General features: G+C 39.0%; 2 protein-coding genes across 3 annotated transcripts in view; both read right to left on the reverse strand.

Moving 5' to 3' along the window:
- The window catches only part of NELL1 (neural EGFL like 1), an 833,778-nt gene that overhangs the window by 267,155 nt on the left and 539,901 nt on the right, over positions 1-26,722 (reverse strand). The window lies entirely within an intron of this gene.
- LOC132019709 (isocitrate dehydrogenase [NAD] subunit gamma, mitochondrial-like) lies at positions 22,013-23,182 on the reverse strand. Its single transcript, XM_059403190.1, has one exon. The coding sequence runs from the start codon at positions 23,180-23,182 to the stop codon at positions 22,013-22,015; it is 1,170 nt and encodes a 389-aa protein (XP_059259173.1).

Below are 26,722 nucleotides of genomic sequence, written 5' to 3' on the forward strand. Positions count from 1 at the left end.
AAATTAATGTAGGCATTTATAGCCATGATCCATTTTAGAGGTTCTTAAAACAGAATCCAGACTATACAAGGACACGTTAATATTTGTGTAAAAGAAGGTTTTAAAAATTTATTTGATTTTACGCTACTTTTTTTTTAATCAAAAGACAGTAATTTCTAAAATGCATTTATCCTCAAAGCCCCAAATAAGTACATGCAAGCCTGAATGACAATATGGGTAAAAGAATGTATATCTTTTCCCATACATGGAAAATATACATTTGTACAAAGGTAATTAAAATCTGCCTATCAATACAGGGCAACTAAACAAACTTCTTTAAGAAATATATTCCTGATGGATTTATGCACCCTTTTGCTTCAATATAATTTTATAACATTTAGTTTACAAAAATTGACTAAAAAGATATTTAGTACATTGCTTTGCAATGCAACATTTAATTTTATAGCATGGATAATGCATTTCTTTTTAGAAATGTGTCAGTTTCCTGATAGCATCAATAAGCTGCTTCAGAGTCGTTAAACACTATGTGAGAAATGAGTAAAGCTACAGATCTTGTTACTGAAACACACAGAATGATTTTCACCTCATAAAGCCACTACATGGGTTACTTACCCATTGTCTGGAGCCCATATACTGAAGTTGAAAAGGAAAGCTTAGTCAACTTGAACGACAGATTGTATACAAATTAATCCTTTCAATGGATTCTCAGCACCCATTAGAAACAGATGAAATTGCCTCACAGGCACCCCATGCTCTGTGAGTTCTGACCCTGTTCCATAGTCAGCCTCCTGCCCCCTGCATTCCACATGCAAAGTCCTTCCTGCATCTGAACCCGCACAGGGGCTAGAACACCATTCTCTGCTTAGCCACCATCCTTCCAGACTACCATCTTATTAAATTCCTATAAAATGACATCAACTCTATCAGAAGATCAAAAGGGACATGAGCTAATAACCAGTTTTAATTAATCCTATGATTAATTTCCCTCATGATAGCCTTTCTTGACCCAGAAACTAGGTCAAATTTATAAGTCATAAGCTCTTCTGGCACCCTGCATTACTTAACAGCATGTATCATGACTGCCATTAATTATCTGATTTAATCTATGCCCTCCCAATAGACTATAAAGACCAGGAGGACAGGAACCAAATTTGTTTCTGCTTTTGCTTTGGATCCACTGTCTATGATAATGCCTGACACACAGTAGCCACTCAATGAATATTTGCTCAGTTTATATTATACTTTATATATAATGTTATATATATATAATTATAATTCTAAATGTCAAAGTATTACTGTAATTATCAGCCCATCTCAACACACTAATTCACAGGGTGATTGAACCTAAATATTAGTCATTATGATGAGTGTAAAAGAAAATGCACACATTTAAGAGCCAGGTAGATCTGGTATCAAATAGCACCACTGTACCTTGTTTCTTTTACGTACCTTGAATAAGTAAATAGTTCCTCAGGACCTCATTTTTCTCATCTATTTAGATTTTGTTAAAATTTTACTTTTTTTATTATTTTTTTTTTGCAAAAGCATTTTCTTTCTTTCTTTTTAAAAATTTACATATAATGTATTATTTGCCCTAGGGGTACAGGTCTGTGAATCATTGGTCTTACACAATTCACACCACTCACCATAACACATACCCTCCCCAATGTCCATCACCCAACTATCCCAACCAACCCCCTCTCCTCCAGCAACCCTGTTTGTTTCCTGAGATTTAGAGTCTGTTATGGTGGTTTGTCTCCCTCCTGATCCCATCTTGTTTCATCGTCCCTCCCTTCCCCTATGACCACCCCCTATCCCCGTCCTGCCTCTCAAATTCCTCACATCAGGGAGATCACATGGTAATTGTCTTTCTCTGGTTGACTTATTTCGCTCAGCATAATACCCTCTAGTTCCATCCACATCATTGCAAATGGCAAGATTTGGGGATTTTTTGATGGCTGCATAGTATTACATTGTATATGTGTATATGCGTGTGTGTGTGCATGTGTGTGTGTGTATCACATCTTCTTCATTCACTCAGTTAAGATTTTATTTTTAAGTAATCTTTACACTCCACATGAGGTTTAAACTTATAACCCCAAGGACTAAGCGAAGCATGCTCTACTGACTGAACCAGGCTAGCACCTCTATGAAACTAGGTTTAATATCCATTTTTCTCTCTCAGTTCTTGTGAAATTCTTTTCATTTAATGCATATAAGGCACTTAGTATAGCCTCTTATATATTATAAACATTAAGTAGAAATGACTTTATATTAACAGAAAGAAATTACAGCTCCTACCTTTAATCTGTCTAAAACTGTCATTAAGATCATGAGCAACATGAGAATAGTGGCTGGAATGAGGAGAAAGTTGGTCTCCATCATGAAAGACTAAAAATGACTTAAATTTTCTAAAAATTCCCATCCACTCATTCATTTGGGAACACCTAAAGCTGAACTCTACTTGATGAAATATTTGTATTCAGATCATTTCTTTTCACTGAGGTAGAACTTGAATAATGGAGAACAGGAAGATCAGACATTTTAAAAGTCACTGTAAGGAATGACAGAAAGTGTCACTCCTTCAAGAGTGTTTATATTTGTACTTAGGGGGCAGTACAGAATGATGAGGTAGAAAGCTTTGGAGGTGGACCTGGAATTGAAGAAGGTCATACCCACAGCTTATTGGGTCACCTTGACAATATTACCACAAGTTTCTGGGTTCAGCTGATTCTTCAACAAAATAAGGATAATATACTTGACTCCAAGGAACTGAGGTAAAACTGAAATAAAATTATATGCTAAGTGTCCAACATGGTATGTGGTACACAACAATGTCCTAGAAAATGGCAGCCACCTGGGCCTACCCGAAAGTAAACTCTACCTCAAACTTTGCTCTTTTCAAGGTATTTTGAAGTCTGCTTGCTCCCAAACTCTTTTCCTTTTAATGAAATTCCTATAATGTGATATTAGCCCCATGGGATGATCAAAAAGAACATGTCTGACATATAATACATAAGTGGTTCAAGAAGGAAATTAAACCATTTACTGTGTGTTTAATTAGAAATAATGTCAGCAGCTCATGATACTATCACAAGATAATGTCTTAAGAAAATCATTTCCTGGGGCACCTGGGTAACTCAGTGGGTTAAAGCCTCTGCCTTCAGCTCAGGTCATGATCCCAGAGTCCTGGGATGAGCCCTACATTGGGCTCTCTGCTCGGTGGGGAGCCTGCTTCCCACCCCCACCTGCCTCTCTCTGCCTGCTTGTGATCTGTCTGTCGAATAAATAAATGAAATCTTTACAAAAAAAAAAAAAAAGAAGAAAGAAAGAAAGAAAAGAAAATCATTTCCCACTGCTAGATAAACTTCAAAGTAAAGCTGATGGACTGGTAGTAAGTTGAGGAGGAGGGAAAGAAAATGAAAATAGAATTTCAGAGGGATGACAGAAAAAAATAAGATCTTGATGTTCCCTTCAAAATGGCTTTCTTCCTGGGCACCTGGATGGCTCAACTGGTTAAGCCTTTGACTCTTGATTTCGGCCGAAGTCAGGATCTCAGTGTTCTGAGATTGAGCTGCGAATCAGGCTCTCTGCTGGGCTCGGAGCCTACTCAATATTCTCTCTCTTCCTCCCCTTCTTCTTGCACCCTCCCTCACAAAGTTTTCTTTTGCAGCACCTGGGTGGCTCATTCTTTAAGCATTTGCCTTCAGCTCAGGTGATGATCCCAGGGTCCTGAGATCAAGCCCCACATCGTGCTCCCTGCTCTGCAAGAAGCCTGCTTTGCCCTCTCCCACTCCCTCTGCTTGTGTTCCCTCTCTTGCTGTGTGTCTCTGTCAAATAAACAAAACTGTTTAAAAAATAAATAATAAAAAACTTTCTTCCCAAAATGAATGAATAAAATCTTAAAAAAAAATAGTAATCTTGGAAATGGAATCATATCCTTATGATAAGAGACTAAAATATTTATTGATTATTCCTTCTAGAGATAGTTCATGCTGCTCTCTTCACAGTTCTATACCTATACACTCTTTAGACAAATTTCTTCAGAAGCTAACAAGGAAATGCAGTGTTTTACAGCCTGCAGTCCTTCTGATGACCTACTATCAGCCTTCTCCAAGGGAGCGCTTAGGGAGGCTCAGCTTGCCCTCATTCTCAGCAGCGTGCTTTCCTAGTGTGTTAGCTCAGAAAACAGATTTTCAAATCTGGTTCATTTCCTTTAATGCAGGTGCTATATGTAAGGACCTGTTTAGAAACTGTCCCTGCTCCCCTTCCCCCAGGGGATTTACAGGTAACAAAGCCCAGATACAAAGGTGGGTCAGGCCAGGTGGAGACATCTCATGCCGGGGGCATGCAAACTGTCTCCCTGGTTACCAAGGAGTATGAGCCCCCGCCCTTTGGGAGCCCTTCTGGCGCCAATCCCAATCAAGGTGTAATAGGCTGGTTCAAATGTCTACTAGGGTAAATTGTAACTCAATTGGTCACCTAGCATCACTGTGGAGTTCCCTGTGTGTGTTACAATCTCATTGGCCACCTGTGCGTGGCCAGACCTGACTGCATGGCCTTTGCCCTTAAAAGTTAGTCTGTGAAGAGGAGAGGGATCACCCTCTCTTGTAAGAGGTGCGGCCCCGAACGTTCAGTTTGATTCTTGATGCTTGGCGCGAAATAAAGCTTTGTTTGACCTTCGCTTTGTATCAGTCTCGCTCCTTTAATCATGGACCCAGTATTGGGGCATAACACTATATTCGTCAACACTCTTACCTTTCTTTAATGACTCCCTACACCATGATACACTCTAACCTCTTTTACCTGTGTTACCTACTTAAGCTTGACAACCATCTCATGAGATGTTTACTGTTTTATCCCTTTTTTTAATGGCTGAACATACTAAGACTTGAGCAGTTGAGTCACTTTCTCAATGTCTCTCAGTGGAAAGTGAAAAGGCCAAGGTTCCAACTTAGAGCTGTTGGATTCTCTATGACCCAGGCTATTTCCTACATATGCTTAATAGTGCTTCATGTTTGGTTTCACATAAACGTTTTGTTTAGCTTGCTTCAATCTATGGCATACAACCCCGAATCCTTCTGAGGTAAAATAAGAATAGACAACTGTAATCACTTAATAAATAAAACATAATAATACAAGGTTTACTGTTTCCATCACTCACCAAATAAAATGTGATCTTGGATGCAACTTGATATCTGAGTCACCCAGGCTGTTGAACCATAGTTTAATCTGATTTTTTCAAAAGCAGAGGTTCCGGAACACCAAGGGGGCTCAGTCATTAAGCATTTGCCTTTGGCTCAAGTCATGATCCCAGGGTCCTGGGATCAAGTCCTGCATTGGTCTCCTTGCTCAGTGGGGAGCCTGCTTCTCCCTCTCCCACTTCCCCTGCTTGTGTTCCCTCTCTCACTGTCAAATAAATAAAATCTTAAAAACAAAACAAAACAAAAAAGTAGAGATTCTGATGGACCACTCTACTGAAAGAATATAGAAAGCATTTGGTTTTTCGTTTGGAATTAAAGCTAGGGAGATGTATCCCTACACTTTATCATTGGACAGATTATAGAACCAGTGTTTCTACCCTAGGCTGGGTTTTAAGGGATATGCTTATTAGATCTGTCATTATTGCTGTTGGATATTCAGGACAGAGAAGCAGAAAGAAACTGTGCCTGGCTGAGGTCAAAACAATTATACCTTTATTGTTATCTGAATTGAGTTTTGTCTTATAAACACACATGTGTGTGTGAACATGTATGTGTTTGGGGTTAGCTGCACGTCATGGGTTAAATGACTAAAATATTTTCATCCATAGAAGATAGGTATAATTCTATTAAAGCCACATGGGTACAAGCATCGCTTAAATTTTAATGACTCAAAGGGCTGTCAATGTTGACAGCCATGACACCTGCCAGGAGAAAATGGTATGTTCAGATGCAGGGTCACCAAGCCCAATTCCAGCAGAGCAACAGTGCAGTCAGGGTGTCTATTTTTAGAGCAACTATTTTTAAATCAAAGAACACTTAAATAAACCAAATAACTGAATAGAAAATCAGAGGGAAAAGGTACACTGTGAACCTAACACCCTAATTCTTCACAGAACCAATCTGTGGTGAAAAAATCTAAGGCCCATTCGTGGCATGGGACAAGATCAGAGAACTCAGACAGGTGTTACGCCTGCTGACCTTGACTCCTAGTGCCCCTAAATGTTATTAGGTTTCAGGGGTAAGGGGGCATAGTTAGGAGATATCACTGCTAATAAGAAAATTTCCACACTCATGTAAAAATATAACGGTTCCTTTCTTTCACCTCAAGCGTGGTCACCTTGCACTCATTATTTCAAATAGTTTCCTATAATCTCTTCATCTCTAGATCTGGCATGAATCCAACTGCAGAGGACAACCTATGAAAAATGAGGGAAGGCTCTTCCTCATTTATTAAATTAAGTCGATGAGAGTTTTCATCTGGCGAAGGGTCACTGAAAGGAGAGAACCCAGGCTGTTAATTTCAAGGGGAACATTGCTCTCAGAACACCCCACGAGAAGGAAGATAAAAACACTGACATACTGCAATTAGTGCAGAGGCTCCCCCATACGTGGAGAAACACCATGTTTCCTGAACTTTCCATTGTCATTACACTTTGGAAAAAATCAAAAGGGAGGTGCCTGTGAACTAGTTTACGTTTTGATTTTCAGCTCCACTTCCTAACATGATTTATCGGGTGCACCTTTATCCCACCAGATGTTTCACTTAATTGATCCACTCGTACAGATGAAATGACCCATCATGTCAGAAGATCGACCAACTGTTCCAATGAATTGATTAATTATTCCAGTAGCATGACCATTTAGCTGGACTGAAAGACCTGGCTTTTGCATATGCAGAATTCTGAGTGTGAGATCCCAATAAAAAACACTAGGCTCCAACAGACAGAAAGTCCAAGGGCCTAAGAAGGCATTTCAGAGAAGAGGAAACAATTACATATAAACTTTATAAAATTTATTTTAAAATTTAAGAAAAAAATTTATTAAAAAATCTTTATCAATACCATAAAATTACAAATAAACATAATCTCAACCTCATCAGCAATTAAAAACAGTAAAAGACAAACCATTAACAAATCCCAATTTTCACTAGTCAAGTTAACAGACAGGCTGATGAGAAAATAATTCATGTCCTTTGTCTCAATAATTCCACTTTGAGTATGGTCTCTTCCAAGAACAATCCTTAATATGGAAAACAGAATGGGCACTAAGAAAATGATTGCATTAGTTAGGATTATGAAAATTTAAAAGCTGAAACATGCAAAAGTTCATAAAAGGCTAAGAAGACTATTGTAAATGTTCATAATAGAAAAATATGCAGCTATTTTTTTAAATGTTTATGAAATATTTATAATAAACTGATATGTACACAATATCTATATTGTCTCAACTATACAGGGATACAGTTTGGTAGCTTCTGTTGCCTGCATAGCTTTGCAACATAAGTCTTTGGCCCTGCTATTTATCATGTTCTTTTCATATCTTCTGGAAGCATCCTTTTGATAAACACATTGCTGCATTTTACGTGCTAGAATGGCAATTATGATTAATTTGGATGCATTTATGCTTGTCACCCATCAGGCATCAAATGATTCTCTAAGTACCCCTAGAATCTATGTGCTTCTCAAGTCTTTTACAGTGTAACAATCCTTTAAATAGCAGATTTTTACTGCTAAATTAAATTTAAAATTCAATTACCATAAATAAGGAATAACACATCTGCAGCTGCACATTTTTCTCACTGAGCTCAGAGTATAACAACACCATTTCTTATTTTTGTGTGGCTGTTGTCATTTCCCAGGAAAGGCTGACCATACATTTGAGCAGAAAGTTAAATGTTACTTGCAAATTCAGTATTAAGCATCAAGGGTTGTCTCTTGGAAACAACCACCACACCCCTGGGATTTTGACCCTGGGGATCAAAACTGACTATCAGCAAACAAAGAAAATCTGAACTGTTGTGTGTAACACTGAACTGTTGTGTATGACACTGAAGACCCTCACGACAGGGTCTTACATCTTCGCCAAATGAAAACTCTCAGACCACAGTCTGGTCTCCTTTCCTCATTGCTTCCTTACATAAAAGAAAACAACTTAAAAGACCAAGATGCCCAATGTCTTATTGTCCTTTCTTACTCCATATTCCTTTGTGGAATGCCTCATCCTCTCTCCCATAACAATATTCCTTAGTAAGTACACCATATATTTCTTGGGGCTTCCCATGTGCTGGAAAGTCTTAAAGTCTCTTGGGATATATCTTCATAAACAAAGATCCCTGCCCTTACTGGCATTTGCATCCTAGAGCAAGGGAGATAGACAATAAAGAATGACTGAGTAGATGATCTAGATTATCAGAAGGGGGTAAGCGCTAATTAAAAAAGAAAGAGGGGCACCTGGGTAATTCAGTGGGTTGAAGCCTCTGCCTTCCGCTCAGGTCATGATCCCAGGGTCCTGGGATCAAGCCCCACATTGGGCTCCTGCTCAGCCAGGAGCCTGCTTCCTTCTCTCTCTGCCTGCCTCTCTGCCTACTTGTGATCTCTGTCAAATAAATAAATAAAATCTTAAAAAAAAAAAAAAGAATGGTACAGGAGATAGATACAATGTAAATGTAATTGTAATGTAAATGTAAATGTAAAGAATATGTAGGCTCTAAATTAGCACAGAAATATGAGCTGCAAATGTCTGTGCTTTATAGAAGAGAGGTAATTTTTTTTTTTCCAGGCAAAGGAAGCTGGTTTGTCCAAGATCATAGAGCTAGTGAGTTCAGTCCGCAGGATTAGATCTCAGCTCTCCTGGAGGCTCTGCCAATGCTCTCTCCCCATCGCTACTTCTGTGTTACATGGAGGTAAAGGGAATGGACTTGGGAATCAAAAGGACCAGGGTTCAAGCCCTGGCTCTGTCCCCTGGACAAGTTACATAACTCTTCTGCCAAAAAATGTTTCTATCTAGAAAATGAAGATAATTATAGTACCTACAATTACAAACATGTACAAAGATAAAAGGAAATGCACAGAAGGCATTTAAACACAGTGTCTGAAATATCAGCACATGTTGAATGGTATTGCAGCTTTGTTTTTAAATGTCATTTGACTGCCAAACATCTATACTATACTAAAACAACAAATAGTAGGTCCTAGCTGCCACATTAACATTAAATGAACATCTATTATATGCAAGTTTTTGTTGCTCAGACATCTGTTATATACATGATGAGCATACTGGGACTTTTCATGCCAGTGGCTAGTCTATGGGTTATCTCATACATATATATATATGTGTATATATATATACACACACATATAATAATATATTATATATAATATATAATATAATAATAATATAATATAAGATAATAATATATAATATAATAATATATATAATATATAATACACACACACACACACACACATATATACATATTTATAGAAAGCAGACTCCTGGAAGGTTTCACTGGAAAAGAAATCAAACTCTTCAGTGACCCAAACCAGTCAGAGATCAAATAAAGCTGAAGGTCATGGTGGCAGATGAAATTCTCCTTCTTCAAACACTGAATTGACCGGAAATTGGGTCATCTATGAGAAACATTGACTTTTCACAATGCTCTCTAGTTTTCTGGAAGAAAAAAATGCTTCAATTTCCTCCATAATATATAAAATTAGAGCAAGCCAAAGAACAGTATCCACTTTATAGGAAGAACACCTTTTTGAAATTTGTCCAAGCCTTCAAGAAGAACAATCTGATATATATATCTTGAAGTGTATTTTCCATCCGCAAACATACATCTGTGTTTTTTTCAGGTACTCATCTGGCAGTGTAATATTTTCTTCTAGACCTGAAGCACCTTGACGGCAGGACTCATGTCTTATCTAGTTCTTCCTTTTTCATAGTTTCTACCACAGTGCTCCACTCACACCAGGAATGCAACTGATGTCTAGTCAACACATGAGTCAACACGGGGTGGATGCCCTAGCTTCTCCTTAGTTGCCTAGAAGAGTGCTGATATACCACAAAGAAAGGAAACAGTGCTAAACATTTCTGTATAAAGGCAGAAGCCATAGTGGAGATGTCACATAAGGGAGAAGAGAGACACACCAGCCAATAAGCACCAATTGGCAGCCATGAGAACGAGATTATCTTGGATGTTCCAGACTCTGATGAGCTCCAATTGGATTGTAGCCTCATGCATAATCCCAGCCAAAACCACAGGGAACAGAACCCTGATGATCCTCAAATCATAAAAAATAATGAATCATTGTTTAAAGCCAGAACACTCTGGGCTGGTTCAATGTATAATAATAGATAACTGAAATGTAAGTGAAAAGGTCACATGCTTAAGACCAGGAAAAACATGGGTCCTAGTCCCCCTCTGCCACCTGCCCGTTCTGAGACCTTTGGGTCTGATGCAGACCCTATTATTAGTATTCCAATTTCTTCATCTCTGCCGTAGAAAGAAACCTACCTCACAGAACTGTGAGAATTAAATAAAATACTGCCACAGGTAGCAAGTTAACTGCCACTGTGAGGATTACTAAGGCAATAGAAATAATATGGACTTCATTTCTTTGTGGTGTTCTTGATGTAAATCCCATTTGGTAGTCCAAGCCAAGCTATTACATCACTACTTCTCATCTTCTCCTCAGTCTCTACCACATTCCCATATCAAGTGTTAGAACAGTAAATGGAAAAGCTTCCATTTTGGACTAGCCTCCTGACTGCCCTCCTGGTCTCCACTTTTGTCCCCTCACGACTGTCTCTCATCTACTCTGCAGCCAGTGACCTATCCAAAGTCGTAAAACATTTCCCATCCCTCCCCAGCTTTAAATCTACTGATGGCCTAGCACAGAAACTCGAATAAATCCCAAAGCCCTTCTTCTGGCCCAGAGTGCTACATGGACTTGTCACTGTATTCGTGTCACGGCATGGCCTCCCCATCCCCTCTGAAATGTCCTCACCAGCTAGACCAGTCATCTTCAAACACCCCAAGCTCGCCGTGACTTGGGGCCCTGCCTCCATCATTCCATCTACTTGGACGAGATATTCGCATGTCTCCCTGGCACTATCCGGAAGCCTACTCAGATACCAAGTCAGAGAAACTTTCCCTATCAGCTAAAGCAATGCCCACCCACAGTCTTTCTACCACTAGCTGTTTTTAGTAGCAACATCTGCATTTTGTTCTGTTGTCCTTTCTTCCTAGCTCTCAGAACTTGATAGAATATTCATTATTTGTGTGTTTGTATGCTCACTGTCTGTCTTCCTTCGTGGAAAACAAACATCATATGAGAACTGGGCTTCTGTCTTGTTCATTACTTGAGTCCCTTTGCCTACAGCAAAGGTGCACAAATCACAGCCCACAGGCTTGTTTTTTGTTTGTTTGTTTCTTTATGGCACGTGAGCAAAGAATAGCTTTTACAATTTTTCATGATTGGAAAAAGTCAAAAGAAAAAGAGTATTATGTAACATGTGAAAATTATTCTAATTTAAATTATAGTCAGTGTCCACAAATAACATTTTCTTAGAACACAGCCATGTTTATTCTGTCTGCGCCTCCCACTGCTTTAAAATGGCAGAACTCAAGAGCTGCCACAGAGGCCAGCTGGCCCATACAGCCTAAAGTATTTACTATTTGACTGTACACACACACACACACACACACACACTCAAATCTGACCATGGCCTAATGTCTGGCTAATCTACATGGTCCTAAGGAATTTTTTTTTTTAAAGACTTTATCTATTTATTTGTCAGAGAGAGAGAGCGTAGACAAGAAGGCAGAGAGGCAGGCAGAGTCAGAGAGAGAAGCAGGAACAAGGAGCCCAATGTGGGACTTGATCCCAGGACCCTAGGATCATGACCCAAGCTGAAGGCAGATGCCCAATCAGCAGAGTCACCTAGGAGTCCCAGGAATTTTTTTTTTTTTTTTAAACAGGAAAAGATATCCAACGGGAAAATTTCCCAGCACCCAGGTAACATCGGACCAAGAATACTTGCCCCATGAAAAGCCAGTTAGGTACAAGTTTCTGACAAGGCCCTTGGAAATCTTCCAGATTCTTTACTCCTTCTCCAAATGCACTGCATTTCTGTGAGGAGCAGAATGCAACGTCTGCATTCTCATCAAGTGTTCTAATTGATACGCACACAGTGAAAAGCTAAATGAATGGGAATGGAAATGTTTGAAAAAATTAAAACACAGATTTCTTAATAAAGCTGAAAATAGCTTAATAAAGCTGAAAATAGTCTCCTGGCATCCCAAGGCGTGTTTATTTCTGTTTAAATAGATGACTTCCCATAGACTGTTATCAGCTCAGTGGGGATCCTAGAAGAGAAGCACTTTCCTCCTCCTGTGCATTTTAAGCTCTTTGCAGATGAAATTCAGCCAGAAACGATAAAAAGCATCTGTCAATCTGGATGAAAACAATAACCACGGTCAAGTAATGCTAATACTCTTAGCTGTCCATTTCTTGAGTGCTCTAAACAGAAACCAAACAGTCTCCTAGAAGAAGATGGCAAGGTTGACAGCCCTTTTTGCAGACAGGTGGCTTCTTGGAAGAGGATGATGAAAAGTATCAGGCAGATGAGTGACAGGGTCACTCTCATTAGGAAAGTAGCTGTCACTGTAGTATGCTTACCGACTTAAATCCAGCAGCCTGGTGAATGTTCTGGCCATGGGCAAGTGTGGATGGCACGTGTCCTGCTACCACTGCGGATGAGTGGTGATTGGAACTATGACAGACCCCAGGCAGAGTCTGGGGCAATCAGGGGAAATAGGGAGTGCCATTGGCAGCAGAATGACGGATGACAGAGAAGGTCCTAGATAAGATCCCAAATGAACGCCAAGCCCTATTCCAGAGCGGCTAAGAGACCAAGATTGTATCAGAGCAGGGGGTTCACTCTGGAACTCAGCATCACAGAAGAGAAGGTGATCTGTTTCTAGAGACCGACTTTACTATCCAGGAGACATCTGAGAGGAGATGGAGGAATCAAGAAGTGTGCCAGAAAGAACAGAATGATGAAACATCCTCACTGAGTGACTGATGGAAACACAAGAGAAAGGCTCTGAAGAGGCAGTAACGGGGCTATGAAGTAGCTTAATAACAAACGTTCCTAATCACAAGAATTAGAACCAACCGTGATGAGGGAGCTAATAAGGTGAATTAATCAATATAAAGGGCTTATCTTTCCAAAACAATCACGTCAGAGAAAAATCAGATGTTCATCTTAAATGTTGAAAATCCCACCTTATAGATAATCAGGGCAAGTTTTTGTAGGTAAAATGAATTCAACGATAATTATATGCAAAATAAGAAATAATGGGGGAGGACGCCTGGGTAAAGCATCTGCCTTCGGCTCAAGGTCACGGTCCCAGGTCCTGGCATCGAGTCCCACATTGGGCTCCTTGGTCAGAGGGGAATCTACTTCTCCCTCTGCCTGCCACTCCCACTCCTTGTGCTCTCTCTCTCTCTATCAAATAAATAAACAAAATCTTAAAAAAAAAAAAAAAGAAATGATGTGGGAAAAGTAAATTTCTAAATATCAGTAATGGGCAGGTGATGGCTTATGACAGCAGCTCTAGAAGCTGTGTCTCTGTGCTTAACCGTGTGCCGTCCTCCTCCTGTCTTCTTCCCTTCCCTCTTACTCACTCCTGGAGGCACAACTTACTCCAAGGAGCTTTCTCACATCCCCTCTTGTGTGTTCTCACATCACTCTGCTTATGCCACTACTACAATACTCACCACGCCCCATAATAACTCCCCAGTGATTACTGATTCTCAGCCCTCAAGAGGAAGGACATAGATTCTCAAAGCCGCATCCTTAAAGGCCTGCATAGTGCCTGGCTCAAAGCAAGAACCCAGAGGAGGACAAAGGACACTATGGAACAAAGGAATAAGAGAAAGAACAAATGAATGAAGTTACTAAGTCAACAAGTGTCTTACTGCTGGCAAGAATAAAACTGGGATCAAAATGACCTAATTCCAATACAGCATGAACACCCTGCATAGGATCAATCCCAGAGATTTTCCTCCCTGGAGAAAATGAGTTCATTATAAATCAGGCTTTCTAACATCTTTTTCTGATGCTTGGCATAAAGTTGATTTTTGGCATTCTTTCCACAGAAATCACATCTTTTATCAAGTTGGAAGATCAAAACTACATGAAGTATTTAGGTGCACTCTAGCCACAGCCTTAAATAGTTAAACACCATTTCATTGGAAATTCCTTTACATTTCTTTCCACAGTACCACTTGTGTGCCCAGAAATCTCTACTTCTTCCTTTGCTATTATAGATTTCTGAACAATAACTTCAAAATCTCTTATTTTCTACAGAATGTTCCATTTAAGAAATAAGGTAAATGCCTGAATAGGAAGCAACCTCAAATAAAAAAAGAAAATGTCCTCTTTTATCAATTAAAAGATCTAAAAAAAAGAAAAGAAAAGAAAAGAAAAATTTAAAAAAAAGAAAGAAAGAAAGAAAGACAGACGGGGCACCTGGGTGGCTCAGTGGGTTAAAGCCTTTGCCTTTGGCTCAGGTCATGATCTCAGTCCTGGAATCAAGACCCACATGGGGCTCTCTGCTCAGCATGGGGCCTGCTTCCTCCTCTCTCTCTGCCTGCCTCTCTGCCTACTTGTGATCTCTGTCTGTCAAATAAATAAAATCTTTAAAAAAAAAATGAAAGAAAAATTTGTGCCTCAAAATTGAGTAACTTTGAGGACCGTATTAAATAGACCTCTCTATATAATGTTTGATGAGTTCAGTCATTATGCATAGTTCTATCAAATACATTATTTAACACGCTACATGAAATAGATCAATTTAGAAATATTACCCTTTCTTTTCCCATTGCATTTAATCTCTTCCCATGCATTCTGACTTTAAGGTCTTCCCTAGAACAGTCATTTTTCAAGTACTCTAAAAGTTTTTCAAACCTATCACCATCCCATCTGTCTAAGTTGTTGGAGATAAAGCACCTTTTGAATCTATGTTTGAAGCTTTCTTTGGAAATTTCAAGTGAAGTCACAAGAATTCATGTATCATGTTAGGACTTCTTGTTTTCCCATTTGTCTAACAGGCAAATATTTGTGATCTCTATATGGTGACCAAAAACTGAACTATGTTATTAAGTGATTTTTAAAAGGTATATACATAATAATATTCAATATTTGTGATTTTGAAAGCACACTCCCAGGAATAATGGCTAATTTCGCTGTTGAAGGATTTTTTTTCTCCCTATTTAAACATTATTCTCCAGATAAATTCTATAAAAATCCTAAGCTGGCATAGCTCATGTCATCTCTTTTCCTCCTCCAAATACCTTCTTATTATTCAAAACAAAAGAAATGACAGGGACGCCTGGGTGGCTCAGTGGGTTAAAGCCTCTGCCTTCGGCTCAGGCTGTGATCTCAGGGTCCTGAGATTGAGCCCCGCATCGGGCTCTCTGCTTAGTGGGGAGCCTGCTTCCCCATCTCTCTCTGTCTGCCTCTCTGCCTACTTGTGATCTATCAAATAAATAAATAAAATCTTAAAAAAAAAAACTGACAGAATACCTGGTAATATGAGAACATGGATAAGGACTCTAATTGAAGGCAATTCTTTTTTTCTGAGGCATAGAAAAGAGGGGAAATGCCTTGTCTTTGGACATATATGATATTATCTCTCTCTCTTTCATTTACATCTATTTTGCATGAAGTAGATTTGTCACTAAGTGTAGCAAACCAGATGTGAAAACTGATTAGAGCTTGGTCTAGAGTCTTCCTCTGTAGATACTGCTTTTACACTCAGGCTATGTAGGTTTTAAGCATTTGCAATATTGGTAACAAGACTTTCCAATTTTTTTAATTGCTTTTGTAAAGAGCCATTTTTTTCTCCCATTTTAAATATATTTACTTTCTTTTTTCTTTGTTTCTTGGAGCAATCACAAATGCAATCTAGGTAGCTTCCTATTATCAGTATAAGCAAATTCTTTTCAAAAAAATTTTTTTTGAAGATTTTATTTATTTGACAGAGGGAGATCACAAGTAGACAGAGAGGCAGGCAGAGAGAGAGCCGAGCAGAGAGACCAATGTGGGACTTGATCCCAGGACCCTGAGATCATGGGTAGGCGGAGATCACAAGTAGGCGGAGGCTTAACCCATTGAGTCACCCAGGCGCCCCACAAATTTATTTTGATATAAAGAACACTTTAGCGCATTGAGTTCCCATGTTATTCAAATTATCAGGGAAACTCCAAGGACCAAGAGCCTTCCTCCAAAAATTGTCTAGTTCTGTAATCAGCTTCCTGAAGATATTTTTCATATTCTCAACTGAGCCTATGGTAATACTATCTTTTTTCTTCAACCTCTGTAATGATCCAGAACTGGATAAATGTCTTCAAAATTCTATTTACACAATTTACGCATTCTTTGTTTGTTTCCATTTCATAGCTTTATTTTAGCCATTCTCATTTCAACAGCACATCACTTTTCTTCTAAGCTTTTGTCCCTGTCTGTCACTACCACGAAGAAGTTGAGTATTTATCAATTTTTGAAATGCCTTCTGGAGGCCCTTGAACACATTCCAGATGAGGGAACATGTGAGGGGGACTGAATGGACTAGTGGCAATCTAAACATTTCTTTAAGGAGATGGGTCTGATGTCAATATTAAAATGGAGGAATGAGGGGCACCTGGGAGGCTCAGTGGTAAAAGCCTCTGCCTTCGGCTCAGGTCATGATGATCTCAGGGTCCCTGGGATCAAGCCTCACATCAGGATCCCTGCTAGGCTTCCCCCACTCTCTCTCTCTGCCTGCCTCTCTGCCTACTTGTGATCTTTGTCTGTCAAACAAATAAATAAAATCTTCAAAAAAATAAAACAAAATGGAGGAATGAAAGGAAAGAGTATGAAGGTGAAGAACCCAGTTTTTCCTCTTCTGTTTCTCTGTGGTTCAAGCAGCTTATGGTAAAACAAAATATAAGAAAATGGAATTAATAAAGTAAAAAAAAAAAAATTAAGTACCAGAATGAGAAAAGAACATTTCATGGACAAAAAATGCTCATGGCATTTTTTTTTTTTTGGATGATTCCTGGAAGCCAATATAGTGGGGAATCTCTCAATGGATCATATCTCACATTACCTGGTAGAAGGACCCAAATTCATGGTGAAAATCAAGTTCTCCTGGTCCTCAGTTCTGAGAGGAATCTTCTCTGCTGACCTTTTAAACAGACTGTTTTTCCCCCAAATCAGAAATCTCCCCTCACAAGATTTTTTATCCCAGACATTGAGGAAAGCTGAAGTCAGAATTTTTTTTTTAAAGATTTTATTTATTTATTTACAGACAGAGATCACAAGTAGGCAGAGAGGCAGGCAGAGAGAGAGGAGGAAGCAGGCTCCCCACTAAGCAGAGAGCCTGATGCAGAGCTCGAACCCAGGACCCTGAGACCATGACCTGAGCCGAAGGCAGAGGCTTAATTAAACCCACTGACACACCCAGGGCCCTGAAGTCAGAATTTTTAAAGCATTATTCTATAAAAGCAAGTGTATGTATGTAGATGGTGGGGGAGGGCAGATATTATGGGGTGATGCAGTCTAGTTGTCCAACTTTATATTGACCTTCACTGACAACCTTTTTAATAACCCTCAAGGAAGGATACTGATGAGAGAACTATCATCTGGTCACACTACAGACTCATAAATACTAATTACTTGTTTGAAACCACTCAGTTTTGAAGAGATTTCTTACGCAGCTATAGACATCAAAAGCAACCTTACTTAATTTTTATAACGATCTTACAAAGGAAAGTATCTACCCTTATTTTGCAGATAAGCAAACTGGAGATCAGAGAGGTTAAGCATCTTGTGCAGTGTCACAGAGCTCCTATGTGGAATTGCTGGGATGAATGGCAGCTATGCCACCTGAATCATTTGTAGAGTCATTAATCATAATATAGCCATAATGAGAAGGAGTTAACCAAGAGAAAAATCAGACAATTTATAGCTACTGTTCTATTGTAGTTCTACTATTCATCAGGACTTTAAATGAAGCAGAGTAAACTGAGTAGTCTGAGATAAAATCATCTAATACATGTACAGAAATCTTCTCAGGGAATAGAAGCAGCATGCCAACCGCCTGTTTTACTGCCTTGAGGCCAATGGTGTTCCTTAGAAAGGAGCAGACTTGTGAAGAAAGTTCATAGACTGAAGCCAGACAGGAGTATTTTGCAACAGAGTAGTTCTTCAGGTTCTTGACTCCTGCCTGTGAATTCAGGCCATTCTTTTTTTTTTTTTTTCTTCCATCTTTTTAACTTTCTTCCTATCTTACTTCCATTAATATTGAGAGCAAGCAAAAAGAGCTGTCCCTGCACTAGATCCTGAGGTTACAGTGGTGGACAACTCCACCATTCCTGTAGCCGAGGAACACATTGTAGAGTGCAGTTGATGGGAAGGAAAGCATGTGATGATACCCAGAGGGCTGCACACTAGGTAGGATATCCAGTGAGCTCTGGAAGAACTGGGAGAGCTACTTCCCTCAATCTCAACAGGGAATGGAAAGAGAGTTAGCCAAGGAAGCGTCCCAAAGGTGGTACTGATTAAGTTTAGTCTTCCAAGGTGAAAAGGAGATCATCACCTGAAGGGGAGAGGAACCAAGGCCATGGGCCAAGGTCTGACCTAGAAAGGATATATGGCTGTTTAACAATGAACTCTGTCTGCACTCTTTTTGGAGCGCCACACTCTGCTGTTACCAGGGTGAAGAGAAGGGACAGAAAGAGTGAACTTGGGGAAGGAAGAAGATCTCAGAACATGAAAGGTCTCCCACGCTATGTTCAGCTGTCCTTCTCCTAAGGCCAAAGAATAGCTGCTGAATGAGAGGCTTTAAGTAGGGAAGTGACATGATCTTATTTTCCTTTCAGAAAGAACTTACTGAGGGCATTGCAGAAAATAGATTTAAGGGAGCCAAACTATAGGCAGGACACAAGTCAGAAATAACAGAATTTGTGAAGTTACTAATAATGAAAAAGTCTAATGAGAAAGGAGGGGTCAGAGAGCTAAGAAGAGAGGTAACTGGATTCAAGAAATAAAAAAGGAGAGGAGCACCTGGGTGGCTCAGTGGGTTAAGCCTCTGCCTTCGGCTCAGGTCAAGATCCCAGGGTCCTGGGACTGAGCCCCTATCGGGTTCTCTGCTCAGCAGGGAGCCTGCTTCCTCCTCTCTCTCTGCCTGCCTCTCTGTCTACTTGTGATCTCTGTCTGTCAAATAAATAAATAAAATCTTAAAAAAAAAAAAAAAAAGGAAATAGAAAAGGAGAGAAATAAGGGGACTTGGTGGACAAGCAGATAGGATTCACTCCCCTTGCTGAATGTGAGTTACAAACCCGTAATATAAATTAAGCAACTTATCCAGTAAGATCCAAAGACAGTATTAATTTAATTTGCTCAATTCTCCTCAGAATTATCTTTTAGAGTGGTAAAAAATGGATAATAATTAATAATCTCTAATCACAGCAAGCACTTATCATGTGACAGTGCTATCAGCTCTGTATTTTCTCCCTCAGTCTTCCAATGACGCTATGAGGTAGGTACAATGATTATCTCACTTTAAGAAATATGAGGCAGAACATGCCAGGTCCTTCATTTTCTGGGTGATTCAATAAACATAGATTGTTTATCTGTATCAGTCACTACATTAGGGGCTATAGATGACAAGGGAAAGATTACAAGGCATCTGCCCTAGAAATTCTCACAGCTGGGATGCCTGGGTGGCTCATTCAGTTAAGCATATGCCCTCCACTCAGGTCATGGGATCAAGTGCCACATCAGGGTCCTTGCTCAGTGGGGAGCCTGTGTCTCCCTCTGTTTGCTACTCCCTCTGCTTGTGTGTGCGATCTCTCTGACAAATGAATACATAAAATCTTAAAACAAAAACAAAAATAAAACACGATTTGTGGTGGCTGGGTGGCTCAGTTGGTTAAGCATCTGCCTTCAGCTCAGGTCATGATCTCAGGGTGCTGGGACCGAGCCCCGCATTGGGCTCTCTGCTCATCGGGAAGCCTGCTTCTCCCTTTCCCACTGCTTGTGTTCCCTCTCTCGCTGTGTCTCTCTTCATCAAATAAATAAAATCTTTTAAAAATAAATTAATTAATTAAAATTAAAATTAAAAAAAGATTTAAAAGTTCATAGCTAAGTGGGACAAATCTAATACTGATAAATGGAAAATTCCACTGTAATGTGTGCCATCAGAGCAGTCTGGATAAACTGTGGGATGACTCTGGAGACAACCACCTTTAACCATAGAGGGAAACTATAGCTCAAACGTACCTATTGGCATAAATACTCATTGTCAAATAGAAGCCAGTGGCCAGGTTACAGTCTGTATGGAAATGACTGCACCATGTATAAATTCCCCTAGTCATGGGAGAAAGAGGTACAGAGTGGGTCTTGTCTGTTCAGGTAGTATGGGATAGTGCAGCCGTGGAAGTGGGAGGACCGCAAGCCAAAATTCATCCCTTGCTCTACTCATCAAACCATGCCTCTGGTGCAGCTCTAGATCTGCCCAGAGCACAGCACCCTGTGGGGCAATGGCAGCCCTGGCCAACAACACATCCAATGTCCACTAAAAGAATACCGTGAATATTTAATAAGTAACTTCTCCCTGCTGGCTTTGTTCTTAAAGACAGACTTCTAGACGGGTAAATAGTCACTTCCTGCTCAAACTAAACCCCACCAAACCTTGGCTCTGACTTGATATATAAGGAGCATAAGATGATAACGTAGTATGAAAAGGCAGAGACTTCTGGAAACCATAAGGAATTTTTCAAGTCTAAAAGTCCACTGGCTTTAACTTGTGGTTCATGAACCACAGCAGAACGAACATTAAAGCTGAGACACAAAAGTTTCCAAAATAGTTTAAGGATTCACTGTTTTTCTCCACCTCACTTTTATTTGCAGTCCATTCCTACAGATGAAACCACTGAAAGTTTCCATAAAACCATTGTATTTATTTCCAACTTGGGTAAGAACAACGTCTGAGCCCTAATAAAATTATCATTTTTCTGTATTTCCCAACTATGATCTTAAAAATACTGTAAATAAAATATATTCTGATGACAGTGACAGTAAACATTTCATTTTCTTTTCACTTTTCAATTTTTTCATTTCATGTCACTTTTCATTTACTTATGTATACTCTTTCCTTAAAAAAGGAGATTGAAAGAAAGGAAACAATCCCAAACTGTGAAGCATCGAATATGGAGTTTGTAACCCAAAGTCACATTTGTACAGCAAAGAACCAGGGGCCCTGTACCTGTTAATTGGGGATTTGAACTCTAGATTCTTGAGGCCAACTGGAAGGAATTCAAAAATGCAGGAGAGCTATAGTGTTCAGGGATGTCCACATGTAAAAAAATGATACCACTGAAACTTCCTTCAAAATATGAACACAACCATGGAAAATGATGAGATACTTAGCAGGGAGTGGAAGCATTCTGTACTAGCTCAGCTTTATGGTACCTTATTTATTATTAAGGTTACAATGTATATTTTCTAGGCAAATTTTATTGCACTAATTAACTCATTAACAACCTCTAGAGAGAAGCCAGATTTCTCTGCAGGATGATTTGCTGAATTTTAATGACCAGATAAAGAGAAAAATCAGTGTTCCAGGTTCTGAGAAAACCCCAGGATTCTACAAACAGCTCTGATTTATTCAGTGCACTGTGACATCAAGAAGTGTGAACTATGGATTAAAATAGAGAAGAATTCCTCAGTACATATGTAACACAATAGATTTGGCTAATTTAAACAAGCAATGTTTATGGCATTCATGACGTTTTCATCTCATAGAACAAATCAGATTTACTTCTCCTGTCTCAGATTCTGAGTTGGAGCAGGAGCAGGAACTAGTTTATTCTAGAGTCTACATTATCTGAGCTGGCTGGAGTGCCTGAGAAGAGAAAAGTAAATAGTGGGAGAGATTTGGGGAATAGCCCAGCCTCCAAGGCACTGATCATTTAACTGACAGTACTGATGTGGTTTATTATGTCTTGAATAATGTCCAATGTGGTACTCTGGCCTCCAATGTCTGGAGTGTGGACATTTCTGTTCTCCAAGGATGCCAAGACTGCAGTGCGAATGGAGGTGGCATAGGAGTGGAGCTTGAGGTAATCCAGCATAATACAGCTTGCGAGCAGCATGGCAGTTGGGTTGGCAATATTCTTATTGGCTAAATGTCTGCCCACCTGCCTTGATGCTGTTTCAAACACTGCGCACACATGGCCATAGTTCGCACCAGGCACAAGGCCTGCTCCCCCAACCAACCCTGTGCAGACATTGTTGACAACATTGCCATAAAGATTGGGCATCACCATGACATCAAACTGCTGGGGCCGGGATACCAGCTGCGTGGTGGTGTGATCCACGATCATGCCCTCGAAGGTCAGCTGAGGATAGCAGGAGGCCACTTCCTTACAACACTGGAGGAAAAGACCATCTCCCAGTTTCATGATGTTGGCCTTGTGCACGGCCGTCACTTTCTTGCGTCCCATTTCTTGGGCCAGCTGGAAGGCATATTCAGCAATGCGCAAAGACTTGGCCTTGGTAATGATCTTGAGGCTCTCAATCACTCCCTTCACACTCTCATGCTCTAGGTTGCTGTATTCACCCTCTGTGTTTTCCCGAACAACTAAGATGTCTATGTCCTTGTGCCGGGTCTCCACGCCTGGCAGACTTTTAAAATGGATGACGTTGGCATAGAGATCAAGAGTGGTGCGAAACAAGTTGTTACGGGACTTGTGAGATGGGGGCAGGTTGTGGTCAGTTTCGATGTTGCCCTTCAAAGCCACACGGTTTCGGCTGACTGCCATGATGGCATTGTGAATGTCCTCTTCACTAGAAGTGGAGTTAACCGTTACCTCCTCAAAGTCCACAGGCACACGTGCATGTCTGAATACAGTCTTGACATGCAACACAAGTTCAGGTCCAATGCCATCCCCGGGAATCAGAGTCACAGTGTGTCGCCCACCATACTTGGCCAATGGAAGAATACTGCGTTTGAAAGAGAAGCTCCTCAGTGAGATCTCACGGGCAAATAAAACCTCCCGAGAATGGCAGAGAGTAGAAGGTCGCAACATGGACTTCACAGAGCAAATGGCAGCTGGCAGCATCTTCAATGCGATGATCATTAAGTAGAGAGTAATTTATGTAAAGATACGCATTCTTCCTCTTGTTTTGAACTGGCTTCTTTTGGTGGAATTCTAGATCCAAAATTCTTGCTAGGTAACAACTCTCTCTCCTTCCTTGTATTCTATTTTGACATTCTACTGCAGTGAGAATGAGAGCTAGCCAAGAAGTGATATCTCCTATAGAAAATGTATTTATTCTATGTGTTCAGCTCTGTACGATATACTTTTTAAAAACTGGCTTTATATTTTAGAGCAGTTTTAGGGTCATAGCAAAATTGAATGCGAGGTACAAAGATTTCACAGACAGCACCTACAGCCCATAAAATTCTCCCCCATTATCAAAATACTGCACCAGAGTGGTACGTTTGTTACAACTGATGAACTTACACTGACAAAATATTTTCACCCAAAGTCCATAGTTTAAACTAGAGTTCACTCCAAGGGTAGTACTTTTGGAATTTGGACAAATGGATAATGGGGTGTATTCTCCCACGATAATATTATATGGTATAGTTTCACAGCCCTAAAAATATGCTCTGCTTTGCCTACTTATCATTCCCTTCCCCCAGCCCCTGATAATCACTGATCTTTTCAGTGTCTCAATAGTTTTGCATTTCCCAGGATGTTATATAATTGAAATCACACTGTATATAGCCTCTTCAGCTTGGCCTCATTGATTTAGTAATATGCAGTCAAGGTTACCTTAACTTGTCTTTTCATGGACTGTTATCTCATTACTTTTTAGTACAGAACTAAATCCCACTGTCTGGATGTACCACAGTTTAGATATTCACCTCATGAAGGACATTTTGGTATTTTCCAGGTTTTGGTAATTAGAAATGAAGCTACCACAAACATACATGTGCAGGTTTTCTGTGGACACAAATTTTCAACTTCTTTGAGTAAGTAACAAGGAACACAACTTCTGGATCCTATGGGAAAAGTATGATTGGTTTTGCCAGAAACTGTTCAAATGTCCTCCAAAGTAGTTGTACCACTCTTCATTCCGACCAGCAGTTAATTAAAATTCCCATCGTTCTATAACCTTGTCAGAATTTGTTGTCAGTGTTCCAGACTTTAGTCATTCTAATAGGCATGTACTGATATCTCATTGTCTTAATTTGCATTTCCCTGATGACATACAATGTCGAGTATCTTTTCATATGCTTATTTGCCATCTTCTTAGATGAGGTATCTGCCAAGGTTTTAGCTGATTTTTTAATTGGATTGTTTGTTTTCTTATTGTCGAGTTTTAAGAGTTCTTTGTATTTTTTGGATGACAGTCTTTTATCAGATGTGCCTTTTGCAAATAATTTCTCCCAGTCTGTGGCTTGTCTTCTCATTTGCTTGAGTTTGTCTTTTTTTTTAAGAGAAGTTTTTAACTTTAACAAAGTCTATCTTATTATTTCTTTCATGGATCCTGCCTTTGGTGTTATATCTAAAAAGTCATCACCATGGGGAGCCTGGGTGGCTCAATCAATTAAGCGTCTACGTTCAGCTCAGGTCGTGATCCCATAGTCCCAGGATGGAACCCCACATTGGGCTCCTTGCTTAGCAAGGAGACTGCTTCTTCTTTTCCCACTACCCCTGCTCATGCTTTCTCTCCCTCTCTCTCTCAAATAAATGAAATCTTTAAAAAATAAATAAATAAGAGTAAAATGTCATCACCATATATAAGGTCATCTAGATTTTCTCTTACGTTATATTCTTTGAGTGTTACAGTTTTGTATATTACATATAAGGCTAAGATCCATTTTGAGTTAATTTTAGTGATGGATTTAAGGTCTGTGTCTAGATTTATTTATTTATTTATTTCCATTTGTATGTCCAGTTGTTCTAACACCATTTTCTGGGAAGATTATCTTTGCTTCATTATGCTGTTTTGTTCCTTTGCCAACGATCAGTTGACTATTCGTAGGGGTCCATTTCTGGGCTCCCTATTCTCTTCCATTGATTTACTTATATGTTCTTCTGCCAATATCACTGTCTTGATTACTGTAGCTTCTTTAGTAAATCTTGAAGTTGAGGACTTTCAGTTTTCCAGTTTTCCTCTTCTTCAATATTGCGTTGGCTCTTGTGGGTTTTTGCCTCACCGTATATACTTTGGAATCCGCTTACTGATATCCAAAAAACAACTTTCTGAGATTTTGAGCAACTTTGCATTGAATCTATACATCAAGTTGGGAAGACCTGATATCTTGACAATACTAAGACAACCTATCCATGAATAGAAAACTCAATTTATTTAGTTCTTCTTTGATTTTATTCATCAGAATTTTATACTTTTCCTTATATATATCTTCTACATATTTTTTTATTTATACCTAAGTATTTCATTTTAAAGGATGCTAACATAAATGATATTGAAGTTTTAATTTTGAATTCCACTTATTCATTACTAGTATATAGGAAACAACTGACTTTTCTGCATTAACTTTATATCCTATAATCTTATTATAATCACTTATTAGTTCCAGTAATTTTTTTTTGCTGATTCTTTCACATTTTCTACATAATCTTCTCACCTGCAAACAACAGTTTCATTTCTTGACTTTTAATTAGTATACCTTTAACTTCCCATGTCTTACACCATTAGTTAGAAATTCTAGTATAATATTGAAAAGGAGTGTTAGAGGAGACATCCTTGCCTTGTACTTGATCTTTGTGGAAAGGTTTGTCTTTCTCCAAGTATGAAGTTAGCTGTAGGTTGTATGTAGATATTCTTAATAAAGTTAATGAAGTTCTCCTCTATTTCCAGTTTACAGAGAGCTTTCTTCATGAATGGTGTTGGATTTTGTCAAATGCTTTCCTGCATCTACTGGTACGATCATGTGCTTTTTCTTTTCTTTTTTTTTTTAGCCTATTAAAGTGATAGATTACATTAACTGATTTTTGATTGTTGAACCAGCACTTTATACCTGGAATAAATCTCAATTATGCTTTATAATTCTTTTATACATTGTTATATTCAATTTGCTAATATTTTTTGAAGATTTTTGCATCTATGCTCATGAGAGATTAGTCTGTGATTTTCTGTTTTTGTAACGTTCTTGTATGGTCTTTTTAGCAGGTATTGTTGATCTTATAGAATGAGTTAGAGATATTTTCTCTTTCCATCATCTGAAATATATTGTAGAGAACTGGTATAATTTCTTTCTTAAATTGGTATCATTTTTTTCTTAAATGTGAACCCATCTGGGCCTGATGATTTCTGTTTTGGAAGACTATTAATTACTGATTCAATTTTTAAACATATGTAGGTTTATTCAGATAGTCTGCTGCTTCTGATGTGAGTTGTGGCAAATAATGTATTTCAAAGAATTGTTCTATTTCATCTAGGTTATCAAATTTGTGGGCATAAAATTCCTCAAAAAATTCCTTATTATCCTTTTTAATGTCCATAGGATTTGTAGTAACATCCCTTCTTTCATTTCTGATGTTAGCAATTTAGGTTCTTTCTATTTTTTTTTTATTCTCTCTAAAGTCTTATTAATTTCATTGATCTTTCCTTAAGATTTTATTTATTTTTTATTTGACAGA

The sequence above is a fragment of the Mustela nigripes genome, chromosome 1 (assembly GCF_022355385.1).
Source record: "Mustela nigripes isolate SB6536 chromosome 1, MUSNIG.SB6536, whole genome shotgun sequence".
In the NCBI taxonomy this organism is placed as follows: Eukaryota; Metazoa; Chordata; class Mammalia; order Carnivora; family Mustelidae; genus Mustela; species Mustela nigripes.